Source organism: Sinohyriopsis cumingii, chromosome 1, assembly GCF_028554795.1.
Source record: "Sinohyriopsis cumingii isolate HCF-2022 chromosome 1, ASM2855479v2, whole genome shotgun sequence".
Taxonomy (NCBI): domain Eukaryota; kingdom Metazoa; phylum Mollusca; class Bivalvia; order Unionida; family Unionidae; genus Sinohyriopsis; species Sinohyriopsis cumingii.
In genome coordinates, this window is record NC_142961.1 from 82,096,120 (window position 1) to 82,111,646 (window position 15,527).

Below are 15,527 nucleotides of genomic sequence, written 5' to 3' on the forward strand. Positions count from 1 at the left end.
TAGTATCAAAGATGTGTCAGTTCTCATCCTGCTCACTTGACCTACTGATTGTGTATTAGTCCTTGCCCTGCTTAGTTGACCTACAATTTATCAATCTTTTCCCTGCTTAATTGATCTATTGACTAGGTATCAGTCCATGCCCTGCTCATTTGACCTTCTGACTGTGTGTCAGTCCTTGCCCTGCTCAGTTGACCTACTGACTGTGTGTCAGTCCTTGCCCTGCTCAGTTGGCCTACTGACTGTTTATGTCCTTGCCATGCTCATTTGACCTACTGACTGTGAGTCAGTCCTTGCCCTGCTCAGTTGACCTACTGACTGTGTGTCAGTCCTTGCCCAGTTCAGTTGACCTACTGTCAGTCCTTGCCCTGCTCAGTTGGCCTACTGACTGTTTATCAGTCCTTGCCATGCTCACTTGACCTACTGACTGTGAGTCAGTCCTTGCCATGCTCAGTTGACCTACTGACTGTGTGTCAGTCCTTGCCCTGCACAGTTGACCTACTGTCAGTCCTTGCTGTGTTCAGTTGACCTTCTGACTGTGTCAGTCCTTGCCATGCTCAGTTGACCTACTGACTGTGTGTCAGTCCTTGCCCTGCACTGATGACCTACTGTCAGTCCTTGCCATGCTCAGTTGACCTACTGACTGTGTGTCAGTCCTTGCCTTGCACAGTTGACCTACTGACTGTGTGTCAGTCCTTGCCTTGCACAGTTGACCTACTGACTGTGTGTCAGTCCTTGCCATGCTCAGTTGACCTACTTACTGTGTGTCAGTCCTTGCCCTGCACAGTTGACCTACTTACTGTGTCACTCCTTGCCCTGCACAGTTGACCTACTTATTGTGTGTCAGTCCTTGCCCTGCACAGGTGACCTACTATATTCTAAGTACTCATTAGCATATCATCTTCTAGATTTTCTTGTAAAAACCTGGATTTATACTTTTCACAACAATTTTGAATATGTGTTGAAAATTGAATCTAAATCAGGCAGGCTGATTGTGATATGAATTCATATATATTCCAACGTAAAAACCACCTATGGGTCTGAGTTCTATCTCTTGAACTACATACCTTCTTACCTCCCAGGATGTGTTGGGGAGTTTTTGAGACTCAAAAGTGTCTTTTGAGGTCCTAAGGGAATAAATGCACACAACCCACAGAAAGTGACATCATACGATTTCAGGAAGTTGTCAATTAAGCCTTTTGATAATGACTGCAAATTAAAATTTGAATAAAGTAAAGGAAGATATTTTCTCAGCAGCATTTAATACACTTTCAAAAAGAGTTGGTAGACTGAACATTGTCCAATATCATCACCACACACAAGCAAATTATCACAACCACAGACATTAAGTGAAAAAGTACACCAGGATTGTATTTGAAATCCATTTGACATTGGAATTGTCTCTTAACCAGATGCAGTCTTTGCTGCTCTCATTTGCATCTGCCACTATATCACTGCTTGGGGTAAGAGGTGTGGATTTGAAGGTGATGCAAGTGCCATTTGGTTCATCTTCGCATTAATCAAAGACTGGATGGTAATGTTGTTTACACATCCCTGAAGATCTTGTTAAATTTTCTTAGCATAGAAAATGATCTTTTGACATCTTTATTGCTGTAAGTGAGTGTCAGACTTGCAGTGTCCACACTAATTAAAATGTTTAAACATATTAATTACAATTTGGATTGAGCTTTGCATTGATGAGTTGCCATAATGCTAGGCACTGTTACTATGGCAACCAGATTTGTACAGAATAACTAGTGTTGAAATGGTGTTTGCAACAAATTTAATGTCCCACCCTGCTGGTATGCTTCACAAAGTCAAACTCCTTCATACAAGAGTTTGCATGACATTCTTTGCTTTGTTAATCACTCATTTTTCCTGGAATCAAGTGTGCAATTTGACATTTTGCATTCAGAAAATTAATAATACTCCAGCACTATTCCATACACCAAAAAAATCTTCTTTTGTATGTTATATAGTCCACAATGACTTTAAAAGGAGCATCACTTTATGACACATACAAAGTCAAATCTGACTTCAAAATATCTTTGCTGCTGGTCACAAACAAATAAGATGGTTTTAAATATTATCATTCAAAGCAAATTAGTTGAATTGGCTCTCCCAATACAATGTCCTAGGGACTCTTAACACATCATAACATTAGCTAAGTAACCTGTGTAATGGTGGTTGTTTACCTTTTAATCACCTGAGTTTCATCCTAACAATTCAACTGCCTTAAGGTGATAATTTTCCAACAAAAGGTGATAGTTTTCCAACATGACTATACATACTTCCCCAAGAAAATAGTTTTCCAAGATGACTGTACAAACTGTCCCAAGGTAATAGTTTTCCAGCATGACTGTACAAACTGTCCCAAGGTGGTAGTTTTCCAACATGTCTGTTTAAGCTGCTCCAAGATGATAGTTTTCCAACATGTCTGTTTAAACTGCCTTAAGGTGATAGTTTTCCAACATGACTGTACAAACTGTCCCAAGGTGATAATTTTCCAACATGACTGTTTAAACTGCTCCAAGGTAATAGTTTTCCAGCATGACTGTACAAACTGTCCCAAGGTGATAGTTTTCCAACATGACTGTTTAAACTGTTCCAAGGTAATAGTTTTCCAGCATGGATGTACAAACTGTCCCAAGGTGATAGTTTTTCAACATGCCTGTTTAAGCTGCTCCAAGGTGATTGTTTTCCAACATGACTGTTTAAACTTCTCAAAGGTAATAGTTTATCAACATGACTGTACAAACTGTCCCAAGTTGGTAGACGATTGAGCTTTGCATTGATGAGTTGCCATAATGCTAGGCACTGTTACTATGGCAACCAGATTTGTACAGAATAACTAGTGTTGAAATGGTGTTTGCAACAAATTTAATGTCCCACCCTGCTGGTATGCTTCACAAAGTCAAACTCCTTCATACAATAGTTTGCATGACATTCTTTGCTTTGTTAATCACTCATTTTTCCTGGAATCAAGTGTGCAATTTGACATTTTGCATTCAGAAAATTAATAATACTCCAGCACTATTCCATACACCAAAAAAATCTTCTTTTGTATGTTATATAGTCCACAATGACTTTAAAAGGAGCATCACTTTATGACACATACAAAGTCAAATCTGACTTCAAAATATCTTTGCTGCTGGTCACAAACAAATAAGATGGTTTTAAATATTATCATTCAAAGCAAATTAGTTGAATTGGCTCTCCCAATACAATGTCCTAGGGACTCTTAACACATCATAACATTAGCTAAGTAACCTGTGTAATGGTGGTTGTTTACCTTTTAATCACCTGAGTTTCATCCTAACAATTCAACTGCCTTAAGGTGATAATTTTCCAACAAAAGGCGATAGTTTTCCAACATGACTATACATACTTCCCCAAGAAAATAGTTTTCCAAGATGACTGTACAAACTGTCCCAAGGTAATAGTTTTCCAGCATGACTGTACAAACTGTCCCAAGGTGGTAGTTTTCCAACATGTCTGTTTAAGCTGCTCCAAGATGATAGTTTTCCAACATGTCTGTTTAAACTGCCTTAAGGTGATAGTTTTCCAACATGACTGTACAAACTGTCCCAAGGTGATAATTTTCCAACATGACTGTTTAAACTGCTCCAAGGTAATAGTTTTCCAGCATGACTGTACAAACTGTCCCAAGGTGATAGTTTTCCAACATGACTGTTTAAACTGTTCCAAGGTAATAGTTTTCCAGCATGGATGTACAAACTGTCCCAAGGTGATAGTTTTTCAACATGCCTGTTTAAGCTGCTCCAAGGTGATTGTTTTCCAACATGACTGTTTAAACTTCTCAAAGGTAATAGTTTATCAACATGACTGTACAAACTGTCCCAAGTTGGTAGTTTTCCAACATGCCTGTTTAAACTGCTCAAAGGTGATAGTTTTCCAACATGCCTGTTTAAATTGCCCTAAGGTGATAGTTTTCCAACATGCCTGTTTAAATTGCCCTAAGGTGATAGTTTTCCAACATGCCTGTTTAAATTGCCCTAAGGTGATAGTTTTTCAACATGCCTGTTTAAGCTGCTCCAAGGTGATTGTTTTTCAACATGCCTGTTTAAATTGCCCTAAGGTGATAGTTTTTCAACATGCCTGTTTAAGCTGCTCCAAGGTGATTGTTTTCCAACATGACTGTTTAAACTTCTCAAAGGTAATAGTTTATCAACATGACTGTACAAACTGTCCCAAGTTGGTAGTTTTCCAACATGCCTGTTTAAACTGCTCAAAGTTGGTAGTTTTCCAACATGCCTGTTTAAACTGCTCAAAGGTGATAGTTTTCCAACATGACTGTTTAAACTGTCCCAAGGTGATTGTTTTCCAACATGCCTGTTTAAACTGCTCAAAGGTGATAGTTTTCCAACATGCCTGTTTAAACTGCTCAAAGGTGATAGTTTTCCAACATGCCTGTTTAAACTGCTCAAAGTTGGTAGTTTTCCAACATGCCTGTTTAAACTGCTCAAAGGTGATAGTTTTCCAACATGACTGTTTAAACTGCTCAAAGGTGATAGTTTTCCAACATGCCTGTTTAAATTGCCCTAAGGTGATAGTTTCAAAATGAATGTATAAACTGCCCCAAAGTTGATTGGTTTCCTGCATTTTGGGGGGACAGGTGGCCAAGTGGTCAAAAGTGCTGTCCATTTCCAATCAGTCATTTACCTGCATTCATACTTGTGAATACATTAATTCAAACACTTGAAGACCTTCATTCAAACACCTGAAGACCTTCATTCAGACACCTGAAGACCATTTGAACATCTGAAGACCTTTATTCAGACACCTGAAGACCATTTAACATTGGAAGACCTTCAGACACCTAAAGGCCTTCATTCAAACATCTGAAGACCTTCAAACATATGAAGACCTTCATTCAATATCTGAAGACCTTCAGACACCTGAAGACCTTCATTCAAGCATGTGAAGACCTTCATTCAAGCTCAGAGGGAGATTCAAATCCAGTCTAATTCATTTTGTTAATGAGTTTTGTCAAGTATCTTCACAAATGTTTGTTATAAATGCCTATAATTGACTACAGTTCTGCTACTTTTTATGGTAAACTTATGGTACAATATTCAGTTTTCCCATTCTGCTACTTTTGATTGTAAAACTTGTGAAATAGATTATAATTTTTAAAACCATGCAGACAATGTTTTTGTTTGTAGTAGGTTATGACTGCATTCAGTGATGTGTTACACAACTTTCTAAGTGGATTTTTATTACCTTTTGTCTGCTCATCAGAGTAATTGAATTTAAATTAATTTATTTGAAATTGGTGTATATATTACTAAATAGGTTTACAGTTCAGCCTTTTCTTTGCATTTTTTCCAATAAATATTAGTTGCTTTTGTTTTAGGTGGGCGATGAAAATCTACGGGAGGCTAGCCATGACTTTGCAATACAGGTGCTACGACAAACACCCTCCCGAGTTCGTATTGTAGTGTTCCGTGATGACACCCAAGTGAAGGATGAAGATATTTATGATATATTTACAGTGGAATTAATGAAGAAGCCTGGAAAAGGACTTGGTCTCAGCATTGTTGGCAAGAGGAATGATGTCGGAGTTTACATATCAGACATAGTAAGGAGCTTTAGTTACATGTAAAAAATAGTAATGGGTTTTATGCACATATCAGACATAGTAATGGGTTTTATGCACATATCTGACATAGTAAGGGGCTTTATGTATATATCAGACATAGTAATGGGTTTTATGCACATATCAGACATAGTTATGGGTTTTATGCACATATCAGACATAGTAATTGGTTTTATGCACATATCTGACATAGTAAGGGGCTTTATGTATATATCAGACATAGTAAGGGGCTGCATGCACAAATCAGACCAATCCGGTGGCCTAGTGGTTAGAGCGTCCACCTGGGATGCGGGAGGTCGTAGGTTTGATCCTTGGCCAAGTCATACCAAAGACTTAGAAAAATGGTACTAACAGCTCCCTTGTTTGGCACTCAGCATTAAGAGGTTAGTGTTAGGACTGGTCGGCCTGGTGTCAGGATAATGTGAGTGTGTGGGACATCATGCTATGTGTCTGCAGTATGATGCCCCAGTGCTAGACATCACTATAAACTGCCACATTGCAGACATCATTGTGATATGACTGAAAAATTGTTAAAGCTACATTAAAAAATCCAAAACAGACACACTCATACAACATTGGGTGTTGTGTTTTTCAAGGTAAAAGTCATGGTTGATTATGTACCTCTTCATCATCACAAGGTGTATTGTATAGCACATTTTAAAGGTCCCATTTTCAGGGTTAAGGCCCCACATCAATATTTTGGGTTTCAACGACATTTTCCCTTCTTTTCTATAGCTTTTTCAGATAAATGACTGAAATGTGGTCTATTTATATGTCACTATAAGGTGTTTTGTATTCCACATTTGGAATCCTCACACCTGCCAACCTTCCAGGTAGTGTTAAGGTGGGAGTTAGGTGAAACTCAGAAAGTATGCTTTTGCTTCCAAGGGCGGTCAGTGCTTGTGATCCAAAATAATGGGCATTGTACAATTGGAAATAATTTATTTATTAATATAAACATATATAAAAATGTCTGGAAATTCAACTTTGAATAAAAGATATAAAAACCTATTGTCTTTGAAGCATTTAATATACTTCTAGAAAAAAATAATGAGAGACCTAGCATTACCATATTCCAACACCACACACACACAAAACCACACAGAAATTAAATAAAATCAAAAACTATACAAAGATTATGTCCTTAAAATCCATTGGATAGTGGAATGTAGTATTAACATTCAGTTGCCAACTTTCTTGCTCTTAAAAATTCATTGGAGGGTTTGAAATTGATTAATCCTTCCCTGAATCACAGTTGTGTTTTGATATCTTGCTTGAAAATTTAATCACACTCCCACATTGCACCAAAGTTTATCATTCCACCTACTGAAATAATTATGTTTTACATTATATGGATGGAACAACATCTGACTTCAAAAAAATGTTGTCACTGATCACAAACATCCCAATAATTTTTAATAAAGATGGCTTACAACATTCTCACTCACAGTGTGAAGTGTAATAACTTTTGTTTCTTCAACACCCATCCCTGATTTACTGAACTTTTATAAAACTGTACAATGCACATGAGCCTAATGGTCTCTCCTAAATCATTGTGTACAATGCACATGAGCCTAATGGTCTGTATTAAATCATTGTTTACTGTGTGCAAGAGCCTAATGGTCTCTCCAAAAGCATTGTGTACTGTGCACATGAGTCTAATGATCTCTCCTAAATTGTTGTGTACTGTGCACATGAGTCTAATGGTCTCTCCTAAATCATTGTCTACTGTGCGCATGAGCCTAATGGTCTCTCCTAAAGCATTGTGTACTGTGCGCATGAGTCTAATAGTCTCTCCTAAATCATTGTGTACTGTGCGCATGAGCCTAATGGTCTCTCCTAAAGCATTGTGTACTGTGCACATGAGTCTGATGATCTCTCCTAAATCATTGTGTACTGTGCACATGAGTCTAATGGTCTCTCCTAAATCATTATGTACTGTGCGCATGAGCCTAATGATCTCTCCTAAATCATTGTGTACTGTGCACATGAGTCTAATGATCTCTGCTAAATCATTGTGTACTGTGCACATGAGTCTAATGGTCTCTCCTAAAGCATTGTGTACTGCACACATGAGCCTAATGGTCTCTCCTAAATAATTGTGTACTGTGTGCATGAGCCTAATGGTCTCACCTGAAGCATTGTGAACAGTGTTCATGGGCCTAATGGATACTTTCAAGAATTTTGTACTGTGCACATGAGCCTATAGGTCTCTTCAAAAGTATGTGCACATGAGCCTAGTTGTTGCTTTAAAGCATTGTATACTGTGTGCTTTAGCCTAATGGTCTCTCCTAAAGCATTGTGTACATGTGTGCATGGACCTAATGGTCTCTCCTAAAGCATTATGTTCTGGTACATTAGCCTAATGGTTTCTCCAGAAGCATTGTGTACTGGCACATTAGCCTAATGGTCTCTGCAAAAGCATTGTGTACTGGCACATTAGCCTAATGGTCTCTGCAAAAGCATTGTGTACTGGCACATTAGCCTAATGGTCTCTCCTAAAGCATTATGTTCTGGCACATTAGCCTAATGGTTTCTCCAGAAGCATTGTGTACTGGTACATTAGCCTAATGGTCTCTGCAAAAGCATTGTGTACTGGCATATTAGCCTAATGGTCTCTCCTAAAGCATTATGTTCTGGCACATTAGCCTAATGGTTTCTCCAGAAGCATTGTGTACTGGCACATTAGCCTAATGGTTTCTCCAGAAGCATTGTGTACTGGCACATTAGCCTAATGGTCTCTGCAAAAAGCATTGTGTACTGGCGCATTAGCCTAATGGTCTCTCCTAAAGCATTGTGTACTGGCACATTTTCCTACTGGTTTCTCCAAAAGCATTGTGTACTGTGCACATGTCTAATTGTTGCTTTAAAGCATTGTGTGCTGTGCACATGAGCCTATTGCTATTTTCAAATGTATTGCTGAAAGGACTAGCAAACACAAATCATCTCACCTCCATGATAATTAATTATATAAACTGCCTTGTGATGAAGGATTTCCATTAGCATTCAGGATTGAGCTGCAGATCACAAATGTTTACTGTTAACAGGGCACAGGTTAAAAACATATATCATAATATCAAGAAATCTCTATCCCCCTTTCTCTCTCTTTCTCTCTCTCTCTCTCTCATTTCAAAAACTCTACTGAAAATCGTGTTTTAAAAACGTAACAGTTAGGGTGGAGGCAGGGGTTGGAGTCTTCTTTTTTTTGCATGACATATCCTAATCTGACAGGTGTTAGTCCTGTCCTTTTGGTGATGTCACATATAAAGTTTCTTTTGTTTTACATCTTAAATAAAAGGTGTTTAATATACAGGGAAGAACCATGGTACTCCTGTTTCTCATTTTGTTGGCATCTCATGTTACAATCAATGTTTTATTTTCAAGTTCAAGATGACTGATTATTTCCTCCCCTTTTCTGCACCTTTATTCTCGTGCTTTGAGACAGAGACAAAAGACTACATGTATTTTCATATTTATTAATAATGAAATGCCTTGTTTCATCTTAACTCAGCCCACAAGAAAATGCAAACATATTGAAAAATACAACTTCACATGTGAAGAATTTTATTTTTTTAATTTTTTAATGTACCACCCATAAAGACCTGCTGCATAAATGTGACTTAGAATTTGTTAATAAATAAAAAGATAATGAAAAGATAAGTGATAAGTCAAATTGTTCCAGATTGTTCCACAGCATTAGCATATTTTGATAGCAGTTGAGAGGGTGGATGGTCAGTTCTTAAATATTACCTACAGAATCATTGAATCAGTCCCTACACATGTGGTATGGTAGTAATACTTATAGAAGACTAATAGCAAACTACCATTTGTACTGATTTATAAGTCAAGTCAAACTGCAAACAACAAAAGTCCTGATCTGTCATAGCATAATGTGCCTGCAGATCAGGGCCTGTGCTGTTTGTTCTACTGACTACTCCTAACAAACTGCAGATACCCAGATCTGACAGCCAGCTTGTCATACAAGTGAGTACATACGGTATGTGACCCTACATGTCCTGGAGCAGGTTTTAGTATTATCAACTAAAACCAATTCCTATAGATGTGAATGGTCTGTGACCTGGTGCTTTCTTTAGTAATGCCAGGTAGTTGCTTGTCACACACTCATCCTCATGCACTTGCATTCTTCAGCTCTCTAAATCTGTATTAAATATTTGAAAGTACTTTTCAGTTAGAAAAGCAGGTCTGATCAATGATTTTTTTCACTTGTCCTAAACATTGAAGTATTCATAGCTTAATAGATATGATGCCTGGTATATATTTTAATCCATTGAAAAACAAAAGACATAATGTACACCAGATTTATTTCTTCAGAGGGCTTAAATTTTTATTGTCAGGGTATTTTATATAAATAATTTCTGCTCTGATATGGTTGAATCCATACTTCCATCAGCAAGAATGGAAATTAATTTACTGAAATTTCAACTTTCCAAAACTTCTTTTTTCAAGTCTGTCTATTGACAGAACAAAGTCTCTTGCCCCAAGTCTGTTTTTGTAATTAGCATATAGTTTAAAATCTTTCTTCCCCTGCAGTGCACACAGCATTTCCGTATCAAAAAATGGCTTTCCATTTTGGGCTGGAGTATAGGCTGTGTTATAGAGAGCTCTTGATTTATATTATTTTTCCTTTCATTCTCATCACATTTTAAAATGGCCTTTCCGAATAAAGTGTTAGCAAATTATTTTCTGCACATACTGGCAGCCTTGCATATACTGTGTTGCACAGCTTTTTTAGGTCCAAAAATGTCAGTAAGCACGTTTGATTAAATCCTGAATTTATCAGTTCCATTGGCACATGCACTTGGTGTATATCTAATTCATGCCAGTTTGGGATAGTGTTTTCCTGCAAAATGATGTTCTTTAAGAGTCAGTGATTTCAAGTCAGAGATAATTATGAAACCCACCATAGCTGAATTCTTTTTTGTCTCTTAGTTGTGTCATTTGATATTTTTTGCTGCCAAATAATCTTGCTTACCTGAGACTGAGTATCAGCCTTAAATTTCATCCGTCTACCTCAGCATTAACATCCTTAGCTTCTTTATGACCATCCTTGTGAAAATAATTTACTAAACACATTTTATATATAAAAAATAGAGACATTGACCTCATTTGACAACTACAGTACTTTTACTGATCATAAAATGCATGGCCTTGTTTAAATGAAAACACTTCAAATGCACTATCGCACATTGGAGTTGATCCTTTGTATAGTCATTTAAAAAATGTAAGACTGGTTACTGTCATTTAATCAGTTCATAAAGGAAATGAACACTTACGTTGGTAAAGTGCCTTTCAGTAATTTCATTATATTGACTTAATGGCTCAAAATCAGAGATTGATCTGTTCGCAAGTATCTGGGTTGAATACACAAAAAGTCATTTAAAACACTTCTAATTAATCATACTGGATTTATTTTTGTTTGAAGTGGTTTGATGTACAGATAATTTGGTTGCTTAACCAAATATGCAGTCAAGCATTAATAGAACTTGTGCACATGCAACAGTTATCAATAACCACTTTTTGTTGTATAATGGGATGTGAATTAATAAATGAAGAGAAGTTAGATTCATACATTCTGAATAGCCAGGCAAAGCTAGATAATGTGGTTCAAGTATAAAAATTAGCATATGCCTGACTTGTATTAAAACAGGGAAAAAAAAACTTGCTCTGGACTATCACTTTCTGGTAAATTTTATTTGTCTTACTTTGAAAATGAATAATCGGGAACATTGGGCTGTGGGATTTGCTCAACCCTGAGCAACATATTTAACTCTTTGCTGATTGCGTTTGTCATAGCTTTTATTACCAACTTTTATGACCAAAACCTTGTACTAACTGAGGCATCTCACACTAAGAATGCTTTTGATCATAATGTATTTAATATCATAATGTGGTCCATACATTAGTATGGTACCATTTCACAAACATTTCATGTATGTGACTTGATTTGTATGGCTCACCTGTTCTGTTATTAAATACTGTTACCTTTATTTGATGCCTCTGCTAGTTAATTGCATCCTTTGAAAAAGACAGTACATTCTCAAGAGAGCCAAAAACTGGTTACAAGTTTTTATTCAGAGATGTAGAATATGTCTTAACGCATGCTCCCATTACAGGCCTAGGGATGTAGAATAGTTCTGCTGCATACTGTCCTTGCATGCCAAGAGAGTATATAATTGGCCTAATGCATACTCCCCTTTGCAGGCCGAGGGATGGAGAATAGAACTAATGCATACTCCTCTTGCAGGCCAAGGGATGTAGAATAGGACTAATGCATACTCCCCTTGCAGGCCAAGGGATGTTGAATAGGACTAATGCATACTCCCTTGCAGGTCTAGGGATGTAGAGTAGGACTAATGCATACTCCCCTTGCAGGCCTAGGGATGTAGAATAGGACTAATGCATACTCCCCTTGCACAAACAGGGATGTTCAATAGGACTAATGCATACTCCCTTGCACACCCAGGGATGTTGAAAAGGACTGATGCATACTCCCTTGCAGGTCTAGGGATGTAGAATATGTCTAATGCATATTTTCCTTGAAGGCCCAAGGTTGTAAAATAGATCTACTCAGTTCTCCCCCTGCAGGCCCAATTCATCCTCCTCCATGTCACAAATGGTGACCAGTGAAGGCAACCTGTTCACTTTGGGATGCAGGAGTTTTGATCCAGTGTATTTTTGAGGATTTTACGCATTTTCGCCTTTATCTTATATGCTTTTCTTGCAAAATTTTAGCCAGATTGTTTCTCTTTGTTCTTATTTACTTTTAGTTTGAGGGATATTGCCTTCAAAGAGGTTTTAATGGGTTTTGTGTCATTACCATTTTTACTAGCTAGTGTTTGCTTGGCACTAGTTACCTGGAAATGTTCTCATGTGCTTTTAACTTCATGCAAACATACATAATATTTCTCCATATCTCCTCGAGTCTGTTTTTCAATACTTGTTTGCACAAGCTTTTAGTGGAGTTTTTTAAAAACATTTTCCATTAGAGTCATGTAAGCAATGATAGGCAGATGTGTCATGAGGAGTACTACTCTTATGTGACATAGTACATGTCTTTTTGCTCTTTATCCACTGATTGGCATTAAATTTTGTGTGCAGCTTAGTTTTCCAAATACTTTTATATTGGCAGAGCTCTGTGTGCATGCATGCATATGTGTGCACACACATGCGTGTACATTAAAACCCGTCTTTAAAAAACACTTCTGGGATGGACTACTTTTCTTGAGAGACCAGTTTCTCAGTATAGTGTTCTGACCTCTCATGAAAGACCATGACTTTTTGGCAGAAGGGTCGTCTCGCAAGATAGATTCTGCTATATATGCATCATGAAAAGTACTATGTAATATCAGATGAATCAGTATCAGTGATACCATGCCATTTGTTGTAAACTTTAGGTGAAAGGTGGTGTAGCAGAGGCTGATGGACGACTGATGCAGGGAGATCAGATTATGTCAGTTAATGGGGAGGACATGAAGAGTGCTACTCAGGAATATGCTGCAGCTGTACTTAAGGTACAGTATATTGTTCATTCTGTACATATGGTACACTATATTAGTGATTGTTCATTCTGTACATATGGTACACTGTATTAGTGATTGTTAACTCTGACACATGGGACACTACATCACTGATTGTTCACTCTGGTCATGTGGTACAGTACATTGGTGATTGTTCTCTCTGTACTTAAGGTACAGTACATGGTGATTATTCACTTTAATAAACTGTAATAGAAAATAGTGTTCCTTCATTATTTTAATTTAGACACCCATGCTTATAACAGCAGTGTTCCAGTTTTTAAATCAAGAAATTTGTGCATGCTCACAACAACAGTGTCTTTATCCATAAAAAAATAAGTAGCTGAGCTGATCTAGCATGTAGCAGTTTTTAATATTGACCTCCACAGAACCTTTCCCATAATGCCAAGCTGTACAAATTTTCTTGCTGTAATGAAATTGTACAAATTAGCAAGCTGTAGGTGATACAAATTCTCATTGGTTAATACTGATTTTGTTGTTTTTGTTTGCAATAAATGGACCAGTAATTTCTTTCAAATGATATCAAATTTGCATGTTTCAGTTTTTGTTTCAAGATTAATATGCTATATCCTGTGGAATTATAAACAAGGAAATGTATGTTCTATTTCATGGAATAATAAACATGAAAATGTATGTTCACTGTTTAATGGAATAGTAGCAAGGAAGTGTATTCATTATCATGTTACCATAAACAAGGAAATATATGTTCTATTTCACCAAACTAAATTAACAGAGCATGACATGGGCACATTAGTTAGGACTTGGTATGTAAGCTGCAATTTAGGAATCAATGAGGTTGAAGGGAAACATAATTCAACTGTTATCTAACAATAGAAGTATCACAAAAGGGCCTGTCTCTCAAAAGTGGTTGTATTGATTTTTGTTCAGATATGGAACAAGGCATAGAAATGTTCAAGAAGTTATGATAAATGTAAATTTAGCTCTAGATTAAATATGTTAAAATCACTGTCAGAGTTGTACTGTAATCAAGGGTAGTACAGTTTAATGTGCCTAATCCAATCCAGTAACATATATTTGCTCATGTGACTCAGATAGGATGTTGCATAGTGTACCAAAAGGTCAAGGTTGAAGCTGTTCCTACTTTGGATGTTTATAGAGATTACAATGTAAAAATCTTATAGTGCAAATAATCATTTGTGGCTTAATTAGACTTAGTATTCACAACAATAGACATGTTTTCCCCCAAGACATGCATAGCCACAGATTAAAAATTATTGTTTGGGTGTAGATTGATATGCAAATATAGTGCTTGTGACATTATGTGATCTGGGAAAGAATTATTCATGATAGTGTGTATTTGAGGTTGTTTTTTCATAATACAGACATGTACAAGTTTGGAAAGACTTTATTCATTTGTTTGTTTTGTTATAACAGCACTTTAAACACATTCTTGGCTATATCTTATTGAAGAAATGGGACCTAAGTGTCTGTTACATGGACCCAAGAAACAAATTTAAAAACCGATATTTTTTTCAGTAGCTGTTAATTAGACATCTTAAGAGTAAGCGCCAGACAAACTGTTGAACTTTGTCATAAATTAATTTTTATTTAACAGGAAAACTACCCCCTTTTTAACTTTCAGACATTGCAAAAGAAGGTCACTTTGACAGTAGGAAGATTAAAAGCAGGGTCAAAGACATCATCTCGACGAAATTCCAACTCACCAGGCACCGCCCTGAAAAAATCAGAGTCCTCAGCCAGTAACAAGTCACGAGGAGGCCGACACTCAAAAAGTAAGTAACAACTCTTTTATCTCAATTTCACAAATTCGTACAGATTGCAGTTAAGTCCAAACGGACTCACATAATTCTGAGGCAAAAATATTTTCAAGCTTGCAGTGAAGATTTGTTGAATGGCAGAAACAAATATGGAGGATTTTCTAAATGTGTTTGTAAAGCATCGTTCAGTTACATGAATTTACACAGTGATATGTGAGTTCATGTTTTTGAAGCACCAATTATTTTCATGAATTTACATGGTGATAAGTTATGTGAATTTGTGTTTGTGAAGCACTGATCATTTACTTGAATTTACACAGTGATATGTTATGTGAATTTGTGTTTGTGAAGCACTGATCATTTATTTGAATATATGCAGTGATATATGTGAATTTGTGTTTGTGAAGCACTGATCATTTACATGAATTTACACAGTGATATGTTATGTGAATTTATGTTTGTGAAGTACTGATCATTTACATGAATTTACACAGTGATATGTGAATTTGTGTTTGTGAAGTACTGATCATTTACATGAATTTACACAGTGATATGTTCTGTAAATTTGTGTTTGTGAAGTACTGATCATTTACATGAATTTACACACTGATATGT

The 15,527-nt window shown here is 36.7% G+C and overlaps 1 protein-coding gene across 5 annotated transcripts in view; it reads left to right on the top strand.

Moving 5' to 3' along the window:
• LOC149807235 (multiple PDZ domain protein-like) overlaps positions 1–15,527 on the top strand; it is a 453,425-nt gene that overhangs the window by 416,326 nt on the left and 21,572 nt on the right. For all 5 annotated transcript variants that reach the window (XM_089963870.1, XM_089963877.1, XM_089963884.1 and 2 more), the window contains 3 exons: positions 5,375–5,599; positions 13,033–13,149; positions 14,777–14,927. In XM_089963870.1, coding sequence (XP_089819996.1) covers positions 5,375–5,599; positions 13,033–13,149; positions 14,777–14,927 — 493 coding nt within the window. The remainder of the gene's footprint in view (positions 1–5,374; positions 5,600–13,032; positions 13,150–14,776; positions 14,928–15,527) is intronic.